The sequence below is a fragment of the Heterodontus francisci genome, chromosome 16, assembly GCF_036365525.1.
Source record: "Heterodontus francisci isolate sHetFra1 chromosome 16, sHetFra1.hap1, whole genome shotgun sequence".
Lineage (NCBI taxonomy): Eukaryota > Metazoa > Chordata > Chondrichthyes > Heterodontiformes > Heterodontidae > Heterodontus > Heterodontus francisci.
In genome coordinates this window covers 76940008-76961929 of record NC_090386.1, presented here as the reverse complement: position 1 = coordinate 76961929, position 21922 = coordinate 76940008, and the positions used below count along the sequence as shown (strand labels likewise).

The window sequence follows — 21922 nt, the reverse complement described above, 5'->3', positions numbered from 1 at the left end:
CCACCTGAACTCGTTGCATTTACCCCGGAATAACATTTTGAATGATGCCTATTGTTTCGCGGCGGCCAGACTGGGATTTTCCTTTTTTGCCAAAACTTCTGTTTTACTTGGTTGGATTATATTACAACAACCACGTTCGCCTGCGGTTTCATTCCCTTTTAATAATCTCCAATTAAACCAGAAGATGCCTGAACTGCAAAGGGAGAAGGGGCAGGCTAGCAAAAAGGGCGGAACGCTTGGTGAAACAATCCGCCGGGTGGGGACTACAGGCGGTTCGCTAACACTGGGAACCTGTGCTTCAAATGAATATGTGATTCTTGAAAGATCAAAAGTTTGGCTTCTGCCCGAACGGTAGTGAGAGTGGCTCTGGTGTACATTAAAGGTGGGAGGAGGGGAGAGGGTCCCTGCTCCCTCATTGGCAGCTCTGTGGGAAGAGGGGGGTGGCTGTTTCTGCTGTGCTAATATCAATGAAACGCCCAGTTGCATGAGTGCGCTAGTGCTGGAGGTACAGGCGATCAGTGCTGACATATAGACCAAGGTCCAGAGTGAAAGGCTCATCGATTGCCCTCTTGAACACCAGCCTCCAACATCTCAGCTCCGATCTGGCCTGTTGTATCTCACTCGGGGAGAAAACTCTTTATTTCTTCCACCTCCCCACACTTTCCCGTTCGGGCTGGCACAGTGACACTGAGGTTTTACTCTAACTGGCCGGTCACTTTCACACTGAATTTCTTTTTCTGCACCCAGGGATCGGACAATTTGTGCCTCCTCGGTCAGGCAAGCCACGGGTTGGAGATCCACTTGGAGAAGCTGTCACGATGTGGGAAAGCACAGTGGGGTCTGCCCCTGTGATCCTGCCTTGTCTTTTGCTGCTAACCATCCTCACACTCATCGATGCGAAGGGCAATTTTTACGCTCCTTACCGATATAACCTCTTCAGCTCAGGATCCAGCCCCAGTCTGAAAGGAGCAGGACGGGTCACCGGCCGACACAAGTGAGTTCCTTTTACTTTGCTCAGCAATAAAACGCAATTATTCTTCCAACTGCCTGCAATGTTAAACCTCCACGTATTTGATGTAATTTCATGCATTTGTTATTTTGCAAAAAAAAACGCGACGAAAACATATGGGACGAATATGCTCGTGCCTTTTTTCAACTTCTCTGCAAACTGGCGGAGCTTTTCATTTTCGATCCTCAATTCAATGATTCTTGATTTTAAAAACCCTCAAGGACGATCGAAATTGTATACCACTTCGAAAAATAAATTCACTGCATTTGTTTTTGACAAAAAGACTCGCTCGGTCACCGTTATATGTTTTTCTATTTGTTAATAGTAAGTTTCATTTCTGTAAGGTATAGAGGAGATTTGGCACCTAGTTAGATGCAGTGTTGCTTCTGTAAATGCTCCAGTGCAAAAAAAAATACATGTCCTTTTTTTTGTAGGAACTATTGTGCCTATATTGTGAAAAAGAATATCACTTGCACGATGCAGGACGGTACAGACACCTATGTAAAAGCCGAGTACCACCAATGTGCTTGGGGTCAACTGAAGTGTCCGGGAGTGGTCATGTAAGTTTTTAAACCTCTAAACGCTGCACAACACAACATAAGTAACACAGGAGGAGCCCGAGAGGAAAAATCGCTGCTAATTTGCGATTACAGCTGTGGTGTCTGTCTATTTGTTTCCAGTCGAGTGGTGCCCTGAACACTATAGACTTTTTAAGACCCTGTCACAGTAGAAGATACAATGCAGATTGATTTTGATGGGACCCTGCACACATCAGGAAATAAAGGACATGTTTTAATCCAGGCAGGGAAAATCATTAAGAAGGGGGCTGGGGGAGTGATTGCATATTGCCCTGACTTTTTAAAGTGCACCTTGCCTTTAAATTCAAATCCACAAGTGAGTTTCCTGGTTTCAAAATAAACATAGCAACGCTTCACGTGCGCAAAAGAACACAGGCTGAAATGACTGCTTTTATGCAGCTTTCAGTGGAAGATTGCTCCGAATAGGTTGAGCTGATTAAAACTTGATGGTTGAATGTTTCTGGCGTAATGTTATTCAGTGTTTTCACATTCTGTGGAAATTAATAAATGGAACTTTTTTATTACCGAAGTGTTCAAGTATCTTGATAAACAAATTTGAGACAGTTGCCCTAAACTGACAAAAAACAAACTGAAATATGATTCTGAACCGAGAAACTGCAATGTACTTTGGGATCATTTATTTTTGAGCAAAGGAAGGAACTTTCTGAGTCATGGCGCTGTTGTGCCCTCTAGAGGCAAGGGAAGGACCATCACGCGTCCGAATGTGTACTCATGAAAGATGCCAGATATTTTTCATCGGAAAATACCTTTGACGGTTTTCATGACAGTGATATGATTTAGTACCACAATTACCCTATTTAAATTTTATTAAATTCAATTCGTAGCATCTTACAGATTGAATTGAACAAAGACTCCACTCAAGACTGAACTTGAAAGAGTAAATAACTTGGCACAGAATCATTTAAAATCCACTCAAGTAATCCAAAGCATTCTTTTGATTGGAAAAGGTGGAGTTTTCTAATGTTGTTTAATTGGATACATGGCAGAGCGACTAGAAAAGCTGGGATTGTTCTCCTTAGAGCAGACAGGGTATAGTAGAGACGATTTTAAAAATACGTTCAAAATTGTGAGGGATTTTTATAGAGTAAATCAGCAGAAACTGTTTCCACTAGCAAGTAGGTTAGTAACCAAAGGACACAGATTTAAGATAATTGGCAAAAGAATCAGAGAGTGATGATAAGAATTTTTTAATGCAGCTTTTATGTTACATTCTAGAATGCACTGCCGGATTGGATGGTGGAAGCAGATTCAATAGTAATTTTTAAAAGGGAATTGGATAGATACTAGAAAAGAAAAAAAATGCAGAACTATGGGAAAAGGGAGAGAGGAGAATGGGACTAATTCAATAACTCTTTCAAAGAGCTGGCATCGACATGGTGGGCTGATGAGCCTCCTTCTATGCTGCAAGACTCTGTGATTTGGTGGTTTGATACAAGAGGATACTTGTATCTTAACATGCATGTCTATAAGTAACAAAGGACAGTGGTATAGTGGCATTGTCATCATATCAGTGTCCTTCCAGGTTGTCAATAACACCATTTCCAGTTGAAAGGTAACAATGCATATGCTGGAAACTTTAGACTGGCATCAGGAGAAAAGCATTTGAAGATCTGCCAGGTATTAAAGCAACCACTGAATTAAATATACAGCATTGGAAAAAATGTGTGTATGGGAAGATGTTTCATAATAATAGGTCATCATTTTGGTCAGTTTCTGTTACTAGAACAGCTTCTTCCGAAAACTGTGTGCAGATGCTACCAGGAACCCCAAAGAATGAAGGGCAGCTGCTGTTCAAAAGCAGGTTGGCTGTCAGTGAAAGTTGTGCTGCAGATGTTACATCTGCTGTAGCAGAAATTTGCACAATGTGTTTTCTAGTTCAAAGGTTTTTATGACTTAACTGTAATGAAAACAAAGAATTAGTCCTGTCAACAATGTGGTAACATATGTCTTAATAGGAGTTAATTCATATTTCTGATTATATGAAACAATAGCATCTACCATATCAGTGGCATCAATCAAAGGTATAGTCACTTCATTTTTTTCATGTCTTAATAGCAGTTGCCACTTATTTTTGCAGGCTTTTTTTACGTAGCAGAAGTTGATTATTGGTCATGTTTCTGGAGTGTGTTAGGGATGGTTTTCTAGAGCAGTATGTTGAGGAACTGACTAACGAGCAGGCTATTTTAGATCTAATATTATGTAATGAGAAAGGGCTAATTAATAATCTTGTTGTAAAAGAACCGTTAGGGATGAGTGACCATAATATGATAGAATTTTACATTATGTTTGAAAGTGAGGTCGTTCAATCTGAAGTCAGGGTGTTAAATTTGAACAAAGGTATAAGGGGCAAATTGGCTGAGGTGGATTGGGAAAATACATTAACATGTATTACAGTACATAGGCAATGGATGGTCTTTTAGGAAATATTTAGAAATAGTTTACAGCAACTATACATTCCTCCAAGGCACAGAAACCCCAAAAGTAAAGGCAGTCAACCGTGGATAACAAAGGAAGTTAAAGATTGTATAAGATTGAAAGAAAAGACCTATAAAGTTGCTAGAAATAGTAGTAAACCTGATGATTGGGAGGATTTTGGAATACAGCAAAGGAGGACGAAGAAACTGATAAAGAAAGAGAGAATAGAATATGAATGTAAGCTAGCAAAAAATATAAAAACAGACTGTAAAAGCGTCTATAGGTCCGTAAAAAGGAAATGTTTGGCGAAGACAAATGTGGGTCCGTTACAAGCAGAGTCAGGAGAATTTATAATGAGGAATAGAGAAATGGCAGAGAAGCTAAATGATTACTTTGTGTCTGTCTTCAGTGAGGAAGATAGAAGAAATCTCCCAGAATTAGAGATCTAAGGGATTGGGGGGGATGAGGAATTGAAGATAGTTAGTGTTAGTAAGAAGGCTGTATTGGAGAAATTAATGGGGCTGAAGGTTGATAAGTCCCCAGGACCTGATATTCTACATCCCAGAGTGTTGAAAGAGGTTGCTATGGGGATAGTGGATGCATTGGTGACCATCTTCCAAAAATCTATAGATTCTGGAATGGTTCCTGCAGACTGGAAGGTTGCAAATGTTACCCCACTATTTAAGAAGTGTAAGAGAGAGAAAACAGGGAATTACAGACCTGTTAGCCTTACATCAGTAATAGGGAAAATGCTAGAATCTATTCTAAAGGATGTGATAAATGGACACTTGGATAATAATGATCTGATTGGGCATAGTCAACATGGATTTATGAATGGGAAATCATGTTTGACAAACCCATTGGAGATTTTTGAGGATGTTACGAACAGAATTGATAAAGGGGTCGTAGTATACTTGGATTTTCAGAAGGCCTTTGATAAAGTCCCCCACAGGAGATTGGTTAGCAAAATGAAAGAGCATGGGATAGGAGGTACTATACTGGCATGGATTAAGGATTGATTAACAGGCAGAAAACAGAGAGTACCAATAAACGGGTCATTCTCGCGTTGACTAGTGGGGTACCGCAGGGATCAGTGCTTCGGCCCCAGCTATTCACAATATATATCAATGATTTGGATGTGGGGACCAACTGTAGTACTTCCAAGTTCGCGGATAGCACAAAACCTGGTGGGAATGTGTGTTGTGAGGAAGATGCAAAGTGGCTTCAAGGGGATTTGGACAGACTTAGTGAGTGGGCAAGAACATGGCAGATGGAATATAATGTGGAAAAATATGAGGTTATCCACTTTGGTGGGAGGGATAGATGTGCAGAGAATTTCTTAAATGGTAAGAGATTAGAAAGTATAGATGCACAAATGGATCTGGGTGTCCTTGTCAATAAGTCACTGAAAGCTAATATGCAGGTGCAGCAAGCAATTAAGAAGGCTAATGATATGTTAGCCTTTATTGCAAGAGGGTTTGAGCACAGGAGTAGTGAAGTCTTGCTTCAATTGTATAGAAGCTTGGTTAGACCGCAGCTGGAGTAGTGTGTGCAGTTCAAGAGGGTTTGAGCACAGGAGTAGTGAAGTCTTGCTTCAATTGTGTAGAAGCTTGGTTAGACTGCAGCTGGAGTACTGTGTGCAATTCAAGAGGGTTTGAGCACAGGAGTAGTGAAGTCTTGCTTCAATTGTATAGAAGCTTGGTTAGACCGCAGCTGCAGTACTGTGTGCAGTTTTGGTCCCCTTACCTTAGTAAGGACATTATTACCATAGAGGGAGTGCAATGAAGGTTCACCAGACTTGTTCTCAGGATGGCGGGACTGTCCTGTGAAGAGAGATTGGGAAACTGGACCTGTATTCTCTAGAGTTTCAAAGAATGAGACGTGATCTCATTGAAACGTACAAAATACTTAAAGGAATAGAAGGGTAGATGCACCTAAGATGTTTCCCCCGGATGGGGAGTCTAGAACCATGGGACACAAATTCAAAATAAGGGGGAAGCCAGTTAGGACAGAGATGAGGAGAAATTTCTTTACTCAGAGGGTTGTGAATCTTTGGAAATCTCTACCCTTGAGGGTTGTGGAAGCTCAGTCGTTGAGTATTTTTAAAGCAGAAATTGACAGATTTCTAAATACAAATGACATAAGCGGATATGAGGATAGTGTGGGAAAAAGGCATTTAAGTGGATGATCAGCCATGATCATATTGAATGGCGGAGCAGGCTCGATGGGCTGAATGGCCTACTCCTGCTCCTATGTTTCTATGTACTTGGTGCAATTACTCTGCTGAACACCTTTCAGCTCAGATTCTAGTTAATACTAGGAATACTTTAATAACTAGGATCAAGGAGAAGTGGCCAGTTGTGTAACTACACAAATTGTGTTACTTGCAAGACTCTTTGCTATCAAAATTAATGATCTGAAGTTAAACATCTTTAAATCTGATTAAATAAGGGATGGAATATTTTCATATCTTGAATAGAGAGCAGAATTTGAGCTCTAGATAGAGAGAAGGGAAAATCCGGTGATATATCATCACTTGGTCACTTTTGGACATTTCTTCTTGGCTCAGTCACCAGCCCTCTTGCCTAAAGTTGGCATATAAACTGGAGCTAGCTGAGAGGGAAAATATAAACTTAAACAAAACAATGACATCAGACGCAGGCTTCTCCAGCTGATAACCTGACGTGGGAAATGATTATAATTCAGCCCTGCACTACATCAGCTAACCATAGGCTGATCATTGGAAAGGGACATCAATTTGTAATGCAGTATTTCTGATTTTATTGCCTTTTTTACTGAAACTGCTGGGTGACTTGGAATGTTTGGATTATCATAGCAACAAGACAGCATTAGGACTCCATCCTGTCTTCAAAGAAATAATAATTGAGCAGAATCGTGACCTTTCCAAGAAATTGTGTCACTTTGAACCTCAACATCAACACCAGAGCATCAAAATAACCACTGACTTTTTCCACAATTACGGGTTTTAACAAATCTTACCAAAGATTTTGTCATAGAGTTGTACCAATGGGTCAAATAACTTTAAAGAATTATTCAAGAAAAAAATAGCTTTTACTGATATTAGACTGTCCCCTCAATGCAGTGTTGAGAAGGTGCTGAATTGAAGGAGGGTCCTATTTGTCTGTTCAGGTGGATGTAGAGGGTCCCGGGACACTATGTGAAGAAGAGCAGAGCGTTCTTTCAGAATCATTCCTCCCTCACACAACACCACCAAAAACTGGCTAAAAGTTATTGATTTGCTGATTATGGTTCTTGAACTGAGCAAAGGTGTTCCTATATTTTTGTATGTAACAACAGTGATTATACTTCAAAAGTAATTCATTAGTTTTAAAGTGCATTGTGATATGAGGATGTGAAAGGCGCTATGTAAATGCAAATTCTTTTTTACTGTGGCTTCACTTACAACTGAGTTGAAATGAAAACGTGGGATTTGATTGTATTGTAAAACTGCTTCAGGGTGAGATAGTATATTTAATAATGTGAAAGTCATATATCTGTAAAAAAGGCAAGACGGCCTTAGCTTTAAAACATCTCCAGATTCAACCTCTTTTATTCAATGCAAAGTCTTACTATCATAAAATATACCATTTTACAAAGTACTGTATCAGTGCAACTTGTAAATGTGTCACAGCAACATTATCACTCACTGATAATTCTCTAACTGCTGAAAAATAACTCAAAGTATCTGTCATCTATAATTGAAGTTGAAATGATTGCCAAAAGAGTGGCACAGATCTATTAAACCTATGAATGTTTTTTTGACATGCAAATATGCATTATATAAATATCAGACTACACACTGGATTAGGAAGGTTAAAACAATTAATCAATCTTAATTTTGAGTAAATATAAATAGAAGATAATCAGAGGAGACTTGAAAAGTCAGGTGCAGGTCCAGTGTGCAACATAACCAGGCTCTTATTTGTTCCCTTTGTGCATTCTGTTACTACCACAGTATAGGCTTAATTTTAATGAAAAATATATTGTCTTATTTAACTGGCTATTTTTAGTTGTTAGAGACAGCTGAGTAGCCTGTATGACTTTGAACCTCAATCAAATACTGAGATCTACTTCTCAGCTGTCATTTAATTTAGATTTAATAACAGTATTTGAAAATATAGAACTATGTTCAAAGTTGATTAAGGACACTCGGGTCCAAGATACTCGTGCATGTGAAAGGGATCAACCAATCACTCCCTTCAACACATCAGCAACAATGTGCTCTGTCACAATATGAATGCAGGCAGCTAATTTTGAAAACTGCAAAAAGAGAACCCAAAAACGTCAAGGTAACAGCTTAAAGAGTAGCAGAAAGGGTGATTCGGTACGAATAGTGAGGTCTTTCTGTAGGATAGTGAGCTGATTGAGTTAAAGAATGCAACCTGCGAATTTGAAACCAGGAATAGCTTTCAGTACATATCCCGTTGAGATTACATTTAATTGACTCCAAACTCTCAAGAAGAAGAACCTTCAGCTTCTTAAGCTAGACTGTCTCTCATGCCCAGGTTCCAGAAATAAGAAAAAAAGTACTGTGATATCTTGCATATCTATAGCCTTGCCTCAGCCAGTAAAGCTTTATACTGGGGCAAAAAGATCAACGCAAGCAATAAATGAATGAATTAAGAAATCAGGACCAAGTTACTTTTGTGCTTGTTTTCACACCATTATAAACTACTGCCATATTGCGAAGTGCAGGGTTTGTTTTAACTATTTTTCTTAACTTTCAGATTGTAAATAACTGTTTATTGATCGAAAAATAATAATTTCTCCATACAGGTATCGAACCTTTTTCAAACCTAAATATAAGATTGGATACAAGACTGTTACAGAGTTAGAATGGAGATGTTGTCCAGGATATTCTGGTGATGCATGCCAGGAAGGTCCTACGGGACTACCTGAACTTGTGCCATCGCACCCTGGACCCAGAAAAGGTTATTATGGTAAGTTTTAATTTCATCGGGCATTTTTCTCTGTGTTTCATAGAGGTATAGTGCTTTATAAAATGTATCTGGGCCCTAAGGCTAATTGAAATTGTAAGGTGCTGGAACAATCTGATCTTATTGTCAAATAACATTTTATCGTTCATTTGCAATAAGCTTAAAAGAAAGACTGAGATTTGGTTCTTCAATTCAGGAGTGTCCAAACTACAACCATGGACAACTCAGCCTGGTTACACAGCTACACAGTTTCTGTTTGTATATCTTATTAATTTGAATTTTGTTGGGTTCTTTTTTTAGTGTTGTTCCCTCAGAGGGACATAAATCCAGAATCAGATCCCCCAAGGTCTGTAGGTCTAGTATCTATACCAAGAGATATGTACAAATTAATGGGAGCATTCATTTAAATTTGGGCTGGAATTTTGTCCAATAGTGTAACAGTGCTAAAATTTACTTGTGAAATTTCCTCACAATCTCATTTAGGATACATTGGAATGTAAAAATCAGCTTAATAAAACCGAAATCAACATTAATTGGGGCTTGAAGAAAATGTGTAACTTATGCAATATTCTCTCTTTAAGTCTTCTTTATGCATGAAAATTAAAGTTTGTAGTCATCCAACCATTCTTTATGTAGATTAGGAACATTAATTAACTTGTTGAAGAAAATAAAAAAATTGAAAAGCTTTCATGATTAATGTAACTCATTCTGGTGCTGTAAAAATGCAGGCTTCCGTGATGAGAAATAAACAAATTGATTTTTTTTTAAAATAAATCAAAGAAATAACTTTAAATCCTGCTGCTTCTAAAATGTCACATGTTAGTTTAGAGGCCATTTGTAAGGGACATAAATGCAGGAAACTTGGATTCTTCCGTCTTTTGCGTGATGGGGTGGAACAGGGTTAATAAGCAGAAGTTTTGCTTATTCGGTGCTAAATAGAGGAAGATTGTGCATATCGTTTAAAAGACATGCTTAAGCCACATGCCCAAATATCCTCAACCTATTGTATTGACATCAGCGTGATGACATAGTTACGCTGCTGTTTTTGTGCAAATTTTAAGGGAATTCTGGGCTGTTGTGTGTAGTGCAGGAAGCTCCTTATTTACTAAAGGATCCAATAAGGTAAAAAGCTTGGGCAATTCTGCTTTCATTGGGTAAAACATTAATAAAGAATAGCTGTACTTGACTGTTCATAGAGCAGTATCAGGTTTTTCGACAGTTTTCTCCTCAAAAAAGTGCTGCTAAGGAAGAAATAATTTGATCTTATTTGATCTTTGTTATGCAGCACTGAAACTCATTTAGGAAGCAATAAAGATTTGAGGTATAAGGTTGATCTTGGACAGTCGCGCAAAATGGACAACAGTGATTTGGCAGTCCATTTTATGCATTTTGGGCTGAATTTTGTGCAGCTGTTTGGGGCGGGAATGGTGGTATAGGGCACCAGAGAATTGCATCGGACGCATCCACCTGGAAATCCAAGGTTTTAACGTTGATTCCGGATTTAGTCAGTGACAGGAAAGCACCAAGGTGGCTTCACCGTCCCAATGCAACGGAATGCAATTTAATTGCTGAACACTTAGTTTTAATATATTAGCGTCTAATTCCTTGCAATTCAATGGGGGCTTGGAATTAAGTGGACGACAGGTGGCCCTCATGTGCCTTCGGATTCCCAGCCATTGAAAGCTGGTGGCACCGAGGTGAGGCCTCAGTGCCACAATGGGTAGGCAGCCAAGACCAGCACTGCATAGGGGAAAAGGGCGGAGCGGAGGACATTGTGAGCCTATGGAGCGTGCATTCTTCATGGGGTGCCATGGTCTCAGGTGGTCTGTAAGGGAGGGGGTCTTGGGTTTGGGTGGCTCTATTGGGTGTCCACACAATTGGGTGAGAGGGTTAGCTGCCCATACTGCTAAATGAAAGGGTTGGCTATAGGCACGGGCGGGCACTGGAGGCCAACAGTGAGTCTTCCGGGAGAAGTAACAAAGGCCCAGCTGCCAAGGCAAGGTCATCTCTGCATTGACAGCGCTCTGTATGCCCACTATTCACCTGGCATGGGTCTCCTATACCCTGTCTTTTTGAACCCCCATGGTGTGATGCAGCACCTCTGATGGAGGGAGGGCCAGAAGGCAGCTGCGCCTACCTGTGAGCAGCAACAGCCAGCCATGCCAAGAAGGGCCCACTTGTGCCAGAGGTGGACCGGACTCAAATCAGCTACCTCCAAATGTCCGAGTGGCATTGTCAGTGAAGACTGTGGCTCTCCAGGGAGGTCGTCACCGACTTATGCACCCTGCTGCAGGATGGGTTGCGACCTATGGGATTCAGGGGTCACCCTATGCAAGTGGCCCTGAAGATCACAGTGGCACTACACTTCTACGCATCTGAATCATTCCAAGGATCCACCGAGGACATGTGTGGGGTCTCCCAGGCAGCAGCCCACCGCCACGCCTGGGAGGTGATCAATGCCCTGTTCAAGAGGGTCGGCGACGATGTGTGCTACCAGACTGACCCTGACAGTCAGGCTGAGAGGGCCATCAGTGTGATAGACTGGAGGCATGTGGCCGTCAAGGCTCCAATGGACCAGCCAGCCACCTTCATCAACAGGAAGGGCTTACAGACCATCAATGTGCAACTGGTCTGTGACCATCGAAAACATTTCCTGCAGGTGTGTGCCCGTTTCCCGGGAAGCAGCCACAACACCTACATGCTTTGACAGTCCCAGGTGCCACAGCTTTTCAGGTCCCCTGCTCACTTTCAGGGATGGATTCTCGAGGACAAGGGATACCCATTGAAGACATGGCTACTGACACCTGTGATAAACCCTTGCAATGCAGCGGAGGAGAGCTACAACACTTGCCACAGGTCCACTTGAGCAACCATCGAGCAGGCCATTGTGCTGCTGAAGATGAGATTCCGTTGCCTAGATCGATCTGGTGGAGCCCCGCAGTATCCCCAGCGCAGGTTTTGCTCTACACACTCTAGCACTGCAGAGGTTGGAGGCCTTGCATGACAAGGACATGATTGAGCGACACTCCTCCACCAACAAGGACACTACAGGGCAGGGAGATGAGCAAGCAGCACTGCATGGTGATGCCCTTGCATCGGAGGCCAGGGAAATTGAGTGACGGGCCAAGGAGGCAAGAGACAATCTCATACTTACCCGCTTCCAGATACCCTGATGGCCGCTCAGAGTAAAAACGATAAAGATTCATCTCAATGCATGCAGTCTATCGCCTCCGTTCTATTTGTCTTCTGTGCCTAGCGCCCAGCTGAACCACGTGCTATGGCCAATGGGAAACCCTATTCAAATGAGGGCTGTGCCTACCTTGGCATCCACTAAGGGGGAAGGGTGAAGTCAGCAGTTCACAATTAAGGCATGATAGAATAATCACTTTTACACAATGAAGGTGAATTTCAAGAACAAAAGAACTTTATATCATAAAGCAAATGTCAAATTTCAAACACCCATGAAACCTCAAGTGTCTCTAGGTGATTTTCTTTATACGTTTACAAGTGCTTCTATGAGGTGTGACCCTTGCGCTGAGCTGGAAGCAGGCTGCTGATCACGTTGACCTGTGATGACATTGGCGGCCATCCACTGGCTGCCTGAGGCCTGGAGGGCACCGGGTATCTCCTGCACTGGTGCAGACTCTCCGCAGGCATCATGGCTACTGGAGCTGGGCTCACTGGCAGAGGGGCTGAAGAGCCACTGTCCACACACTCACAGCATCCTGAGGGGAGTCCCCAGCAGTGGAGGTCGGCCTCTCCTCCTCCCCTTCAAGGCTTACTTGCACCTCCCTGTTCACCAGAAAAAGACAAGGAGCTGGAGAAGACTTCAGGTACCCCTTCCTTCTCTCGCCTTGCCACTGTTAGGTTGAGCTCATGGGCAAGGCGATGGTGTGCAGGTTTGCTCGCATTTGTGGCATTTGGCTCTCCATGAGGGTCACCAACCTCTTGATGGAGGAACCATGTACTCACCCACCTGAGACATGGCAGCACTCAGGACATGAATGGACTCCTCCATCGTCCACTCATGGCTGTGCATTGCATCTGAAATCTCCCCCAGATGTTGCCTTTCTTCTGTCTGCAACTCCAGCATTCTGTGAGGCTCGTCATCAGCCACGGGCTGAGCATGGGCCTGGCCACCCACAGTCCTCCGACTGTCAGAAGCCTTGGCTGTCTCAGCCTCAGCCAGCTCTTCGGCACGTGTGCGGTGCTCTCACCAGCTTGTGACCCTGATTCTAATGCTGAGCAGAAATCCAGTGAGATGAAAGTACCTGCATTGGTGGAAGGTGCAGGAGAGACATGCAGTTCCTCCTCAGAGGTTGATGGCTGTCCCCCTTCTACTAGAGTCTCCTGTGGAAGCTAACTTGCATTAGAGAACACAAAATTTTGGGTTAAGCTATACAGATCTCATTATGCCAACCATACATGATGTGGGTCTCCAAAAATGAACTGTATGTCAATTGAAGACAATCCTCATTCCCTTGCGTGGAGATTCCAGTCTCACCATCTGCACTTGCGTGGCCGCCCTGGGTCCCCATTAATTCTAGCGCCCCTCCTCAGCTGTGGAGAGGGGCCGAAGATCTGGGATGCCTTTTTTATATTCATTCACGGGATATGGGCAGTGAATTTATTTTCCATCCCTAGTTGCCCTTGAGAAGGTGGTGGCGAGCTGCCTTCTCGAATCACTGCAGGCCTTGGGGTGTAGGTATACCAACAGTGCTGTCAGGAAGGGAGTTCCAGGAGTTTGACCCAGTGACAGTGAAGGAACGGCGATATAGTTCCAAGTCAGGATGTTATGTGGCTTGGAGGGAAACCTGCAGGTGATGGTGTTCTCATGCATCTGCTGCTCTTGTCCTTCTAGGTTGTAGAGTTTGGAAGGTTCTGTCTAAGGAGCCTTGGTGAGTTTCTGCAGTGCACCTTGTAGATGGTACACACTGCTGCCACTGTGCGTTAGTGGTGGAGGAGGAAGTGAATGTTTAAGGTGGTAGATGGGGTGCCAATCAAGCTGTCTGCTTTGTCCTGGATGGTGTGGAGCTTCTTGAGTGTTGTTGGAGCTGCATCCATCCAGGCAAGTGGAGACTATTCCATCACACTCCTGCCTTGTAGATGGTGGACAGGCACTGGGGAGTCAGGAGGTGAGTTACTCACCACAGAGTTCCCAGCCTCTGACCTGCTCTTGTAGCAACAGCATTTATATGGCTGGTCCGGTTCAGTTTCTGGTCAATGGTGACCTCCAGGATGTTGATAATGGGGGATTCAGTGATGGTAATGCCATTGAATGTCATGGGGAGATGGTTAGATTCTCTCTTGTTTGAGATGATCGTTGCCTGGCCATTGTGTGGGGCGAATGTTACTTACCACTTATCAGCCCAAGCCTGGATACTGTCCAGGTCTTGCTGCATCTGGACACGGGCTGCTTCAGTATCTGAGGAGCTGCAAATGGTGCTGAACATTGTGCTTTCATCAGCAAACATCCCCACTTCTGACCTTATGATGGAGGGAAGGTCATTGATGAAGCAGCTAAAGATGTTTGGGCTGAGCACATTACTCTGAGGAACTCCTGCAGTAATGTCCTGGGACTGAGATGATTGACCTCCAACAACCACAACCATCTTCCTTTGTGCTAGGTATGACTCCTAACAGTGGAGAGTTTTCCCCTGATACCCATTGGCTCCAGGTTTGTTAGGGCTCCTTGATGCCTTACTCGGTCAAATGCTGCCTTAATGTTAAGGGCAGTCACTCTCAACCTCACCTCTGGAGATCAGCTCTTTTGTCCATGTTTGGACCAAGGCTGTAATGAGGACAGGAGCTGAATGGCCCTGGCGAAACCCAAACTGAGTGTCAGTGAGCAGGCTATTGCTGAGCAAGTGCCGCTTGATACCACAGTCGCGACACCTTCCATCACTTTACTAATGATCGGGAGAAGACTGATAGTGCGGTAATTGGGCAGGTCGGATGTGTCTTGCTTTTTGTGCAAAGGACATACCTGGGCAATTTTCCACATTGCCAGGTAGATGCCAGTGTTGTAGCTGTACTGGAACAGCTAGGCTAGGGGTGCAGCTAGTTACGGAGCACAAGTCTTCAATACTATTGCCAGAATGTCGTCATGCCTCTGCCAGTCCAAGCTGTCTCACTGCTGTTATCAGCCCTCTTATCCTGCATGTGGAAAGATGGAGATAGTCTTAATTCATAGAGAGATCAACATAACAGTTCTGCTAGTATCAGCCTCTCATCCCCTACTGGGGTATCCTGTATAGCTCATCCTCCCATCCGCTCTCAGGAGAGTTAATGGGGGTGAGCTGTGAAAGAGGGTGGACTCCCTGCTCTGCCAGCACAGTTGTGGTGCCTCCTTCCCTATGACCTGCTTCCTCCTGTGCAGCTACATTCAATTCCTAAAAAGGAGAGTGTAATGGAGCACTCATATTGGCAGAACGAAGGAAGTCGTTGACCCTCTTGCAGTGCTGTACCCATGTCTGGGGGGGTAACCCCATGGCTGCTGACCTCCTCAGTTATCTCCATCCAGGCTTGCTTGATCAAGCGGGAGGATCTCTTTGTGCCATCGCTGGGGAAAATGATCTCCCGCCTTCCCCGGCAGCCTCAAGGGAGGCATCGCTAAACCATGGGGCCATATGAACGTATGAATTAGGAGCAGTAGACCATTTGGCCCCTTGAGCCTGCTCCGCCATTTGATAAAATCAAGGCTGATCTGATTGTGGCCTCAACTCTACTTTCCTGTCCACCCCCATAACCTTTGACTCCATTGTCAATTAAGAATCTATCTAACTCAGCCTTAAAAATATTCAATGACCCTCCACTGTTCCCTGGGAAAGAGAATTCCACAGACTAACGACGCTCAGAGACAAAAAATTCTCGTCATTTCCATCTTAAATGGAAGACCCCTTATTATTAAACTCTGTCCCCTAGTTTTGGTTTCTCCCACAAGAAGGAACATCCTCTCAGTTTTCACCCTATAAAGTCCCCTCAAGTTCTTATATGTTTCCATAAAAGCACCTCTCATTCTTCTAAACTCCAGTGGATACAGATCAAAACTGCCCTACCTTTCCTTATAAGATAACACCTTTATCCCAGCAATCAGCTGAGTGAACCTTCTCTGAACTGCTTCGAATAGAATTATATCCTTTTCTAAGTAAGGAGACCAAAACCTGTGTTTTGCCTTTGCCATCCTTCAGGGTCTATCTCCGGGGGAAGGGGAGGGGGGAAGTGGTGGCGGGGGGTCCAGGATTCACTCCAACACTGGTCTCAGTTGTGAATAGCAAACAGCAAAATGAGTCCAATGCAGCAATGCAAGCAGGGCTGGCAGGCCTTTAAATATGGTGCCAGCACCTGCTCCGGAGTCAGCTGACGCTGTATTCGGCGTCTTGCATCCCGCCCCTGCCATGTGATTGGCCGGGCCCCACGCCTCCATTATGTAAAGTTGCTGCCCGGCGCATGACTGCGGTGGGGTGACCGCCCATTGACTAGCAGCAATGGCACCCATTTCTGGGTCTGCCACCAGCATCCACAACGGGCTCACTAAATGCAGCCCTTTGTTTCCATTGACTTGGAAAGATAATCTGATAGCGTGTAAAACAAGCTGCCAATTCACTCACCCATTTTACAATATAACCCAAGAGTAATTTTATCCCCTTGGTTGTTTCCAGGATAAACTTTTAACTGCTACACCTTTATAGCAAAATGTTTTTGCTTAGATATGGTAATGTTGGGGATCTGACAGTTGTGAAGCATTAAGCAACGCACACAAAACACCCAAAAGTTCAAATCACTAATATATCCATTCCTGTGAATGCCATGTGTGTAAACTCATTTGTGGAGGAATCTGTCCTGGTGTAACAAGAAGGTTTTACAATTCCATTGCCAGATTATGTGACTTAATTTCCATGTCCAAACAAATAATCAAAACTAAAAGTTCTAATGTCTGATTATAGGTTTAGAATGTAAATAGGATTGAGCTGCTACAAGGAATACTTGAGATGTTTTGTAAAACAAATATGTCAAACAGATACTTTCTAATTTGATTCCATTATTATAAAAGGTCCCAAATTATTTACTATCTAACCCTGTAGTATCTATTTATATAAAATTTTTGAAACCAGATATCACTCTTTAAAGTCCCAAAAATATTAAGGAAGGTCGGGGGAGAAAGGACTTTTCTAACCTGGAGCTGAAAATTTACAAGCACCTAGCGATCTAAAAACTTTCCTCAACTATTAGTAATTGACTGACCCTTCTTGGCTGAATAGTGGCCTTATAAGGACAGGCCAGGTTATTAGCTCATCATAATTGTCCTCCAGATCACTTGTGAGCAACACCACGGGAAATCGCCTTGATACTTACAACAGTATACTTCATTTATGTCGCTTAGCTTGGTTTAAGAGTCCTGACCTTTATGGAACATGGCATATAAACCTTAGGTCCTTGTATCAATGACTTTACCAAGAGTGAATATTAAACAGAGGTACAATTATTTAATATCTTTTTGATCTCAATTGAGATTTAATTTGTGTAATCCATTAATTTTGTAATATCTGTCCTTCCTAGGTCCCAAGGCTCCAGATATATATGGAGAACGAATAGACCGTTTGGAAGATGAAATGCGACGATTTTCACAATCATTTGAGAGACTCCAATCCATGGTGAGTGGAATCAGTGACAGTCTCAGGCTGTCAATTCAGGAAGACACCAATAAAATGATTGTATCATTGCTGAATAATCTAAAATACCCAGATGCTGCAGTAGGCTTTGAATATATAACTGATGGCCTGGAAAACTTAAGTAAAGGAGAACGATTATACCCACCAGCAATGGGAGACTTAGTAGCCAAAGTGACAGAGGTTAAAGATGTCTTGAAAACAAAAAGTGACTTGCTTGATGAAGTTCATGGGATGGTGATTGGCCACGATGACCAACTCAGGCAACTACTGGAGGCCAATAAACCACCTTCACCTTTGGCAACAGTGGATTTCCTTGATAGTTACATAGATAACAAGCTCACCAAGTTCAGAGCGGATCTACTAGATGGTTTTGAAAACAAATTCACAGATGTACAAACTGTCTGTGATTATAAAGTAAAGTTGGTCCAACAACAGTGCGAGGAGCAGAAGGGCATAAATCACAGACTCGAAGGAATGATAGATGGGAAAGAATCTGATCTTAAAAAAGAGATTAATAACTTACAAACTCAAATTGATGGACTGACTGTAACTGAAAATTGCTGTGACACTGTTAAGTACCTGTCAGAAAAAATCAATGCCCTGGAACGGAACCTTCAAGAAATCTCAGACTATCAAAGATCATTAACAACCCGGTTTGAGAGTGAGCTGCCCCAATTCTCCAGTATTCATGTAGAAAATGTTTATGATAGTAGGCTGGACGACATTGAGGCTAAAATCAATGCAACAGAGAGGAACTTAGAAGAAAATTGTCTGTTCATAGAAAACAACATGAAGGGACATCTTGGTACTGAGCTGGATGGTATGAAGACTCTCCTGCATGATAAGCTAAAGGACATCGAGGGCCGAGTCACCATTATCGTTGAGGAGTTAAGCAATGTAACTGTACCTGCCAACCTCGAGGGAGAAGTAATTCCAATGCTGGAAACAGAACTTGCTACTATTAAAAAGAAAACTAATGAAGGTCTAGATAATTTGGAGGGAAGACTAGTAGCTTTGGAGAATCTGTGTACTGTAGGTTGTACCTCAATTATTAGTGACATTGAAACTCTCAGAACAGATATTGATGATTGCCAGAAGAACTGCCAAAATATTGTGACGAAACTAGATAAGAACTCTGGTCTACTCAATAAGCTTAACTACTCTATGTTTGAAATAAATAGAAAAATTAAAGAGGAAGAAGAATCCAGCGCAGTGCAGGGAGAAATTACTTTACTAAAGATCAACATCAACTCTGTTAACAGAACACTAAAAGGGATCAAAGATTCTGTCAGCAAATATGCTGATGAGTTTGCATTTGCCAATTCAACATGGGATGAACATGAGCGCAAAATGACAGGTGAAGTTCATCTGATCCAACAGATAGTGAACAGCCAAGGTTCCCAGCTCATGTTTAATGACAAGCGTGTCCATGAGCTTAAAGGAGATCTGGAACGAATTAACCACAGGATAATGTCAGATCTCCATAACTGCAAGCACAATGCTCAAGATATCCAGAAGGACGTGTCACAAGTAGACAGACGGGTAGCTGAGATGGAGAGTGTGTGCAGCAAACTAAGTGCAGTATTAAGCAGTCTGGATTATATTAAGGATGGTTTGGATAATCATGCTGGTGATCTGTGGAATTACTTAGACCAAATGAATGGAACCCTTGTGATACACAGTCAAGACATCGCTGGTCTGAAAGATTCAGTCCACGAGTGCCATACCAGAAAAACAGGCATTGGAGATCGGATATTAGATGGTAAGCATCATAAATGCTGTACCTTCACTACAGCTTTGCAAATAGGATGTAAAATAGCTAATTCAAAAACCTTATATAGTCCTTTTTAGGAATTTGAAACCAATTCAATCTGATCCCAATATTCTTGCTATATTATGAAATAAGAGTACACAATGCAGCGAAAAAGCACCGAGAGACAGTTATTCATTACACACAGCATTTATGTTGTATATCAATTATAAGGCAGTAATCCAGAGAATAGGGTTTAGACAGCATCACAAATCACAAAAGGTGAGATTCAGTTTATTTGATCATCAGTTGAATCCCAAAACTGGACTACCACCTTAAATCCATTTACAAGGATTTGGTTTCTAAGACATAACAATTTACACGAGTTTTAAAACAAAATCTTAACCTTTTGTAAAAAAAAATTGAACTGGTATTGGAGGTTGATGGGAGAGAGTCTGGAACTAGGGGTCATCGTCTCAGTAGAGGGGTCAGTCATTAAGGACCAAGATGAGGAGACATTTCTTCACTCAGACCATTGTGAACCTTTGGAATTCTGCACCCTAGAGGGCTGTGGATGCTCAGTTGTTGAGTGTACTCAAGATTGACATTGATTGATTTTTGGACACAAAGGAAATCAAAAGATATCAGAATTGGGCAGGAAAGTAGAGCTGAGATGGAAGATCAGCCATGATCTTATTGGATGGTGGAGCAGGCTGAGGGGCCATATTGCCTATTCATGCTCCTATTTCTTATGTTCTTGTGGAACCCTTATCCTGGAGTGTTATTTTAAAGATAAATTTTCACTGCAAGTTTAGCATTGGTGTGAAACAGTTCAATCTTTGCTTCAAAACTAAACTTGTGTCATGTTAAGACTGAAACGAGCACCAAAGCAGAGGAGTGAGGCTCCCTGCTCCTACACTTATTTTTTGTTTCACACATGAGGTTTCAGTTTGGATTTTCATATGCAATTCTGCTGATAGTAAAATTATTGATCTGATAAATTGAACCATTTTTATTTTGATCACGTGACTGAATTTGAGAGGAAAAATTTACAATCCAGTGGCATTACTTAGTTTAAAAAAAATTTAAAGAGCAACACTTAGCAAATGAAAGAAAGAAAAAAGGCAAACACTGTGTAATATCATGTATGTTTTTTAAACAAGGAAACATGTCTGATGGCTTTAGTCTGCCAAATTCACATGTTTACTTAAAACCTAAAACTGTGGATGTTTACAGCACACGAGGAGGCTGTTCAGTCAATCTTGCTTGCGTTGATTTCTTGATAGACCAGTTCTAAACAAATCCCACTGGTCTGCTTTCTCCCCATCGCCCTGTACCTTTCTCTGGTTCAGTGGTTTAAGCACTTTCCCTTAAAAGATGCAAATGGTCTTTGCATCAACTACTCCTTGGGGCATATCCTAACAACTTTCTGTGTAAACTAATTTCTCAGATTTCTCTCCTCAATCTGTGTTAACATTTTAAATTAAAAACTCCGGGTCCTTAACTCCCGAACCAAAGGAAATAGAACTGGATTTTACCAGCCCTTTGGGAACCGGCTGGGTGGTGGTGGTGGGTGGTGGAGGGGCAGGGGGTGGTGGAAGGCTGGCAAAATGGTGTGGGAAGGTCACGCCATCAGCTTCCTGCCACCATGCCAGCAGTGGTGGCAGACAGCCCTCCCACGCAGAGCCCTAGGGCCTTGTCCCACCTCCACTGGCATTTTACCAGTGGCAGGGGTGCCTTCCACCACGTGGAGAGACCAAATAAACCTTTATGGCACTCTTTTGCCCACGCAAGGGGCTCCCCAGCTACAATGGTCACTGCCGCAGCAACAGCACCACCTGTTCACACCAACCACACCCACCCCCCAACCCCCTTCGGCGGGGCCCACTTGACTGGCCCCGGCACCTCCAGACCCCACTTACCGGGTTGAGAGGGTACACATCCATTGATGCAGCCTCCTCATCCAGGTGCAGCCCCAACAGTGACCAAGGCTCCCCGTGGCACTGCTAAGCTGTCAGCCCTCTGATTGGACGGCACCCAATTAATTAAGAAGAAATTCCTCCTCATCTCCATTTTGAATGGGAGACGCCTTATTCTGAAGTTGTGCCCCCTAGTTCCCCCATGAGGGAAACATCCTCTCAGAATCTACCCTGTCAAGCCCCGTCCAAATCTTACATGTTTCAATAAGATCACCCCTCATTCTTCTGAACTCTAATGAATATAGGCCCAACCTGCTCAACATTTCCTCATATGGCAGCCCTTTCATCCCAGGAATCAGCGTAGTGAACCTTCTCTGAACTGTTTCCAATGCAAGTATATTCCTCCTTAAGTAAGGAAACCAAAACTCTACTCTGTATTCTATGTGCGTTCTCACTAATGCCATGTACAATTGTAGCAAGACTTCTCCACTTTTATACTCCATCCCCCTTGCAATAAATGACAACATTCCATTTGCCTTCCTAATTACTGCTGTACCTGCATGCTAACATTTTGTGATTTATTTACCAGGACTCATGTAC

At 42.7% G+C, this 21922-nt stretch overlaps 1 protein-coding gene across 1 annotated transcript in view; it reads left to right on the top strand.

The window, feature by feature from the left end:
• The first annotated feature begins 509 nt into the window (after window positions 1-509).
• LOC137378492 (EMILIN-3) overlaps window positions 510-21922 on the top strand; it is a 41264-nt gene continuing 19851 nt past the window's right edge. The window contains exons 1-4 of the mRNA XM_068048828.1: window positions 510-994; window positions 1444-1569; window positions 8821-8984; window positions 17541-19415. Coding sequence (XP_067904929.1) covers window positions 819-994; window positions 1444-1569; window positions 8821-8984; window positions 17541-19415 — 2341 coding nt within the window. The 5' untranslated portion in view covers window positions 510-818. The remainder of the gene's footprint in view (window positions 995-1443; window positions 1570-8820; window positions 8985-17540; window positions 19416-21922) is intronic.